An 8149-nucleotide genomic window follows, 5' to 3' on the forward strand; every position below is an offset into this window, starting at 1 on the left:
ACATTGATGTGGCTGTGTTACTATAGTATACTGTTTTTAAGTGCTTTGTGTAGAAACCAAGAAGTGGGATAGCTGGGTCAAATGGTAATTCCATTCCAAGTTTTCCTCCATACTGCTTTCCAGATTGGCTGCACCAATTTGCAGTCCTACCAGCTTTTCCCCCACATCCTCACCAACATTCATTGTTGTTTGTATTTTTGATAGCTGCCATTTTTTTTAGCTTTTTTTAAATAAATATTTAACTTTTTTAGTTGTACACAATACCTTTATTTTGTTTATTTATTTTTATGTGGTGCTGAGGATTGAACCCAGGGCCTCAAATGTACTAGGCAAGCACTCTACCACTGAGCCACAACTCCAGCCCTGATAGCTGCCATTCTGACTGGAGTAAGATGGAATCTCAGGATAGTTTTGACTTACATTTCTCTAATTGCTAGAGATGTTGAACATTTTTTCATGTATTTGTTGACTGATTGTATATCATCTTCTGAGAAATGTTTGTTCAGCTCCTTAGCCCACTTATTGATTGGGTTATTTGATTTTTTTAGTGTTTTTTGAGTTCTTTATATATCCTGGAGATTAGTGCTCTGATGTGTGTGGTAAAAATTTGCTCCCATTCTGTAGGCTCTTTCTTCACCTCACCGATTGTTTCTCATGCTGAGAAGCAGTTTTTCAGTTTGAAATCATCCCATTTATTGATTCTTGATTTTATTTCTTGTGCTTTAGGGGTCTTGTTAAGGAAGTAGGGGCCTAATCCCATATGATGAAGATTAGGGCCTACTTTTTCTTCTATTACGTGCAGGGTCTCTGCTCTAATTCCTAGGTCCTTTATTCACTTTGAGTTGAGTTTTGTACATGGTGAGAAGGGTTTAATTTCATTTTGCTACATATGGATTTAACAGTTATCCCAGAACCATTTGTTGAAGGAGGTTATCTTTTCTCCAAAATATGTTTTTAGCGCCTTTGTCTAATGAGATAACTATACTTATGTGGGTTTGTCTCTGTGTCCTCTATTCTGTACCAGTGGTTTACCAGTCTATTTTGGTGCCACTACCACCATGCCGTTTTTGTTACTATTGCTCCGTACTATAGTTTAAGGTCTGGTATTGTGAAAGCATCAAGTTTTGTCAACATTTTTTTTTTTTCATCCCTTCTCATCTCAGACCAAGGCTGGGGTTAGGTGCTGTATGGTTAGGTGTCTGTTCTCCTAGTGTGTTACACTGGAGTTTGATCTGCTTTTAGAAGCTGAAAGCTCTGTGCCAGGGTGTGACATCCCTTCTCTTAGCTGCTGAAATGTGGCTATCAAGTACTATGCTTATCTGACAACCAAAACAGGGCGTTCTCCTGTACCCTGTAAGGCAGGAAGGGATATTTGCCCTAGGAGTTTTTAAAGCATGTCTGGAAAACAAATATACTTCATTGTTTCATGGTTACTATAGTTTATTGACTGGGATCATAAACTTTTTTCTTTTTTTCCAGGACTAGGGATTAAACCAGGGCCTCATGTTTGCTTTACCCTTGAGCTACACCCCTAGCCCTTATTTATGATCCTTTCAACCTCAGCCTCCTGAGTTTCTGGGATTACAGTTGTTGACCACCACATCTGGCTAAGACCATAAAATCTTTATATTAAAAAAACAGAAAGTGATGCAAAAAAGTACCCACCTATCTGTAGACCATTGGTGGATCCTGAACTATATATTGCTTTAAGTACAGCAAGCATTAAAGTCTAAAGAGTTTGTTTTTTTTTTTTTTAATTTAGTAAGAAAGATGAAGAGGGTGAATGAATTTGAGTTCTACTGAATTACTTTATTTCTCGGAAAGGAATATATAACAAAGGAATGAAAATTTTTGATGTGCTTGAGCCAGGTAGTAGCTTAAATAACTCACTTGCAGACGAGGGGCGTTGACACCCAGAGAGGAAAAGTGACGTGTCCAAATTCATAGAATTAATTGGCAGAGCGAGGTTTGAACTCCAGATCTTCGGGCTCCCAGTTCCTATGATATGTTTTAAAATTTAGCTGTGTTTGTTTTGTGGCCTTGGAAACACAGCATTGCTCTTTGCTGGGAGCCAAGCAGCCATGTAGCTTTCTCCCAATTCATGGACTATTTCAGAGGTTTGCACATGTCATTAGAAAGAGTAACCAGTGTAGTCCAGAGAAAGCCATTCTATTGCAATAAACCAGTAAACCAAGTTTCATCCAGCAAATAGTGGATGCCTTTTTCTAATTAATGCACGTGTAAAAGTAAGACTGCAGTGTGGAGCGTGGTGGTGTGTACCTGCCATCCCAGTGATTTGGGAGGCTGAGGCAGGAGAACTGCAAGTTTAAGACTCTGTCTCAAAATAAATAAGTAAATAAAAATGAAAAGGGGCAAAGAAGGGTCAAACCAAGGTTGTTCACAAGGGCCTGAGGCAGTTCAGCAATCAGTTTTATGTGGCCTTACCTCCTGAAACACAGATTTTAAAGGCACACATGAGTCCCCTCTCTGGCTACAGAAGAAATGGTATCATATTCAATGCAGTCACATCCACAAATTCAAGTCAATACTTCGCTTCAAAGGCATCCTATTTCTCATATTTGTGACTATATGAAGTTTTCAGTGTGAAATACTGTGGAACTTAGCAAGATCATTTCAAAATGATATCTCCGAAGTGTGAGGTTGGCAGTTTTTTATAATTTAGGCAAGCCTGGAGGTTCGGAGAGAAATTACAACCCATCTGGGGAGACCTTAAGAATTTAGGGGTGGGAGGAGTCAAGAGAGGCTTGGGGTCCATCCACGATTGACTAGAAGATAATATTAAGAGACAGAAACACGTGCGGTGGGTGGGGCGGTGGGGGGTGCGGATTTTTAATCCCAGCGACTTCAGGGGCTGAAGCTGGAGGATCGCCAAGTTTGAGGCCAGAGTAGATTCTGTCTCAAAAAATAAATAACAAAAAGGCCAGGGGTGTAGCTCAGTGATAGAGCTCTCCAGGGTTCACTCCCCGCACCCCAATATATTAATGTCAATGGATTCATCCTAAGGACTAATGAACTAGGAGCCTTCTTAATGTAGATTCCTTGGCCCTACTCAGACTTGATCCTGAGTATCTGGGACTGGGCGTCTCAGGGATTCTGATCCCACCAGTCTACGTACTCATACTTTGGAAGAACCACTGGTCCGCAAGGATGCGGCACTAGACGTCCTATGGATAGGAGTCTGGAGAACAGTGCAGGGGGAGCAGGAGAGTGGCAAGGGCACGGGGACCCAGCTCAGAGTGAGCGTGTAGTTTTTCTGGCCAGGCAGAGCGGACAACGCTCCTCGCCCAGCGGGAGTCACAGGTCTCCAGGATCCGCCCAGCCCACGCCCGGGCGGGCCAGAACCGCTCACCTCAGCCTCCCTACGCCGGCGCCAATAGGAGCTCTTTGAACCGTACCTTGCTAACGCCTGGATCTTGCCTCCCCGCACTCCGTCTCCCTCGGGGGACTAGGACGGCCCGTGACGCCACGGGGCGGGGATCCGGGAAGTGACGCAAGCAGGGCGGGCGGCCTGGGACGGCTGTCGGGACGCTGGGAGCATGTCGGCTCTGGCCCGACTGGCGCCTTTCGCTCGCGGAGGAGGCCGCCTCTTCAGAGTTTGCTGCGCACGGACGGGTGGAGGCAGCGGAGTACGAAGGTGAGTGTGGGGCGCGGGGCGAGCGCTCCACCGGCACTGACGGCCGGTGCCGAGTCTGGACGCCCTCACCTTGAGGCGGGAGGTTGGGCGGTGCGCGCGCACGCGCCTCCGCGCGGGGCACGCTGGGTCTTGTGGTCCGTCCGGGTGGCCGAGTTTGTGGGGCGGTGCGCGTGCGGTAAAGAACGGGGGGCTGGGGTGGGACAGCCCGAGAGTCCGGCGGGAGGCGACGGAGCCCTGGAGGGAATCCTGGGCAGCCGCAGGTCGTAAGGCCGGAAAACAGTAGGGCTTGATGGATGGATGTCCCTAAAACGTGAATCTCACGACTACAGGGCGTTTTTGCTTTTTAAATTTGACGTTTAGAAATCCTAGGTTGGAACGATTCTGTTTTGCTGCTGCTGCTTTTTTTTTTTTTTTTGGTACTGGGGATTCAACGGAGGGGTGCTTTACCACTGAGCCACATCCCCAGCCCTTTGTTTTTTAAATATTTATTTTTTAGTTGTAGGTGAGCACAATATTTCATTTTTATGTGGTGCTGAGGTTTGAACCCAGTGCTTCACGTCTGCTAGGTGAGCTCTACCCCTGAGCCACAACCCCAGCCCCAGCTCCAGCTCCGGCCCTTTTTATTTTTTATTTTGAGTCAGGGTCTAGCTAAGTGGATGAGGCTGGACTTGAACTTGTGGTTCTCCTGCTTCAGTCTCTGGAGTTTCTGGGATTACAGGCGTGAGCCTTCAGCTCCATCTGTTATTTTTTTGGGTGGTGTTTCTTCCCAATTTATTTCCTTCCTACAGGACTCACTCATAGTATCTTGCTTTGATGTATTTTTTGGTTGTGAGCATGTTTTCCTTGAACATACTCTTTTATTTGAATTCTTTGAGGTCTTGCTTCTGGTAGCCTCTTGAGGACACCACCAATCCAAGATTACTTTAAATTTTCGGCTTGGGTTATGGGACCACAGGCCAACCTTGGTAGTGTGAATTCAGATGCAAATCTACCTAAGGACTGGCTTCTCCATGGTTTATTTCTCATTCACCCTTTTGCCATGGGGCCTAATAATTAGACTGCTGGTCTTGGTTGGTCTCACTCAGTCTGCCTCTTTTGTCCTGTAGCTGTCAGGGTGGAGGTTCTAGGACAGTTGGTAAATGACAGCTTCGGCACTTGACTAGTTTCGAGGCTTTGTTTTTACTTGGATTTTACCCTTGAATTTTGTGCCTGGTCAGTGATATTGGTGGGGGGTGGGAATATATATGAATTTTATATATTGTTTATATCTTAAATATTTAATTTTATCTATGATAGTTTTTTCGATTTGGAAGGTTGCTCAGAGTGTCTTATCTAGTTTGTTTCAGTGTAGTAGTTAATCTAGTGTGGAACATAACAGTCATAGTGTGCTATGCACATTTAAAGCAAGCTAAATGAAAGGGATTACAATCCTTTATCATTTTGTCTGTACTTTGGTGGAGGGGATAAGAAATGTTAGCTTTAATTTCTAGGATGTAACTCAGGGTTTTGGACGGCTTACTTCTTTGAAAATATAGCCAGGTGCAGTGTTGCCCACCTGGAATCCCAGAGATTTAGGAGGCTGAGGCAGGAGAATTTGCAAGTTTGAGGCCATCCTTGGCAATTTAGCAAGACTGTCTCAAAATAAAAAATAAAAAGGGCTTGGATGTGGCTCAGTGGTAGAGTCCCGCTGGGTTCAATTTCCAGGAAGTATCAAGAAAACATAGCAAATCATTTCCCATTTGGTTTTGTCTGCTAGTGCTGGTGGTGGTGTGCATATTGAGCCTCAGTATAGGCAGTTTCCCCAGCTGACCAGATACCAGGTGATCCTGGGTGAGTTCTTCAGTGCGACCATGTGGTTCTGGATTCTCTGGCGCTTTTGGCATGACTCAGATGCTGTGTTGGTAAGTACAGAGACTGCAGTTTCTTGTCCTTTATTGAGTAGGGAAAGGGAAGGTAAGATAACAGTGTAGCTTGTTTTTCTGTTTCTAGACCATTATTTCTTGTGTGAATATATTCCCTTCACTACTGTGTTGTCCACATTTGTGCAGGAATCCCATTGGTAATGAAACTTACCTTTTTTTTTTTTTTTTTTTGGTAATGGGGATTGAACCCAGGGGCACTGGGCCACTGAAACACATCCACAGCCCTGTTTTGTATTTTATTTAGAGACAGGGTCTCACTGAGTTGCTTAGCAACTTGCCATTGCTGAGGCTGGCTTTGAACTCATGGGCTTCCTGCCTCAGCCTCCTGAGCCACTGGGATTATTGGTGTGTGACACTGTGCCCCCCTCTTTCTTAAAAATATTTTTTAGATGTCAGTGGACCTTTAATTTATTTATTCATATGTATGCTGAGAATTGAACCCACTGCCTGACACATGCTAGGCAAGTGCTTTTCCACTGAGCTACAGTCCCAGCCTGAAACTCATTACCTTTTGACCTCACCTGATCGCGTACATTTTGGTGGTCCACATCTTATGGTTTTTGTTAGGTTTTCATATTTGGAAGGGAGATGAGAAATTAATTCTCTTACCATCTAAACTGCGGATTCATTGGCGGATTAAATACTTAAATGATTATTAGTGTTCTCCAGTCTCTCCAGAGGCAAGGGCAGTCAAATTAAAATGGCCTGGATATGAGTTAATTTTTCTGAAATCTGTGCTTGTGGGTCCAGAGTACTTTGGCTTTTAGTACATTTGAGTTTGTTTTCAAGATAGGAAAAAACCTTAAATGGTATACAAATTTGGAAACATCATGTTGCTTTACATTACATTTCTCCTAAAAATAATTCTTTGAAAGAGCTGCTTAGGTGAACTGGCAGCACATTTCCTGTTTAAAACACCTGTTTCATTGTAGGTCAGTTGTCAGTAGTATACTTGGCTACTACCATGAGATGATACAGACAGATTTGTTTCTAGGTGAGGATTGACGATGCTGACATCAACCTGAGGCTCCCAGATCTCATAGCAGGAATGACAGGAGTTGGAAACATTTATATTTAAGACATTGTCCAGATATGCAGTATCTTTGAAATGTGTTGCCTCCACTTCCTCCTATATTCTATCACAAATTGGTTTAGGCTGGTGCCTCCATAATGGGGAGACTTAAAAATTCAGGCCACTGTGCATGATGAACAGATTAAACAATAGTTGGGCCAACAGTTAATTAAGGGAGAATTTGTTCCTGTGGTACTTAAGGGCTGTATATATGGCAGTAAGCCTTACTCCTTTTTTTTTTTTCTTCCAAGATTTCTTTTGAAATTTAATTAGTTACATTTAGCTTAGATGCCTGACTTCTTTTTCTTTTGAATGGTGTGACTAGGGTCATTTTACATATCCAGATCCTTCCCAGTGGACAGATGAGGAATTAGGTATCCCTCCTGATGATGAAGACTGAAAGTGTACACTCAGCTCTTTCCAAGTAAGTATTCCCTAAGTTCCTATTTCTGTTATTCTTTACCTTTTTGTCATATTTGTTTTTATTTTGTACCTTTGACAGTCTTGAAGGAACTGCATATTCTAGCAGCATGAAGCATAGTTAATCATGTCATGTATCTAATTTTTGCTTTAAGTATCTTCACCTGTGCTCCTTCTGCCCTTTTGGTCTTATTTTCCTTTTTATTATATATTTTTAAAAATTAGTTTTCCTTAAGATTACAGTTTTAGGGTCCCATTTATCTTATGTGGTGCTGAGGATCGAACCTAGTGCCTTACACATGGTAGGCAAGCGCTCTACCACTGAGCTACAACCCCAGCCCCTTTTTATTTTGAGACAGGATCTCCCTAAATTGCTGAGGCTGGTTTTGAACTTAAGATCCTCCTGCCTCAGCCTCCAAGTCTCAGGGATTCAGGTGTGTAACCTATGTACCCATGCCCAGCTAACACTAATCTCCGTGTTCTGCCAAGTGTTCCAGTATTCCTATACACACCTGCATTAACACTTTGTGTTGATGACTGGATGTAAACCCTTTGAAAGACCGTGATTTTGCTTCTTCCTCTATAGGCTACTCACATGGTCAGAGCTCAATAAATGCTTGAATAATGTGAATTTTGATTAGTAAGTATAAAAATACTTAAAACTTTCCATTTTTGTTTTCCTGCAGGAGCAAGGTGAGAATTTCAAGAAATTATGGACTTCATAGAGTACATTAAAAGTTGTATATTAAAGTGATTTGGAAAAACAATAAACAAAAAAATAAAGTGATTTAGCCAAGAACGAAGAACTGAGTTATCGTTTCTCTGGTAGTGACAACTACCTTTTATTTCCTGGGCCCCATCTGCTGTGCTAAGTGGTTCGCCTGTCCTTTCAGCTCATTCCCTTGGGTGTTCTGTAACGTAGGACATTAAGGAACATGGAGATGAAGTTACTTGCTGAGCATCGCACCCTGGTAAAGGTGAGGTAAGGTTTGACTCCACAGCTCATGCATAACTGCAGGGCAGAACTGCCTCCTCCTTAGCTAACATCTTCTTCACATGCATGTAGACAGGTAATGTGGC

General features: G+C 43.0%; 1 protein-coding gene across 1 annotated transcript; it reads left to right on the plus strand.

Annotated features, from left to right (window-relative positions):
- Positions 1-3471: 3471 nt before the first annotated feature.
- LOC143387971 (NADH dehydrogenase [ubiquinone] 1 beta subcomplex subunit 2, mitochondrial-like) lies at positions 3472-7875 on the plus strand. The gene is made up of 4 exons (XM_076842035.2): positions 3472-3655; positions 5412-5556; positions 6975-7073; positions 7756-7875. The coding sequence occupies exons 1-3, from the start codon at positions 3558-3560 to the stop codon at positions 7047-7049; spliced, it is 318 nt and encodes a 105-aa protein (XP_076698150.2). The 5' UTR covers positions 3472-3557; the 3' UTR covers positions 7050-7073; positions 7756-7875.
- Positions 7876-8149: the final 274 nt, after the last annotated feature.

Source organism: Callospermophilus lateralis, unplaced genomic scaffold (genome assembly GCF_048772815.1).
Source record: "Callospermophilus lateralis isolate mCalLat2 unplaced genomic scaffold, mCalLat2.hap1 Scaffold_144, whole genome shotgun sequence".
Lineage (NCBI taxonomy): Eukaryota > Metazoa > Chordata > Mammalia > Rodentia > Sciuridae > Callospermophilus > Callospermophilus lateralis.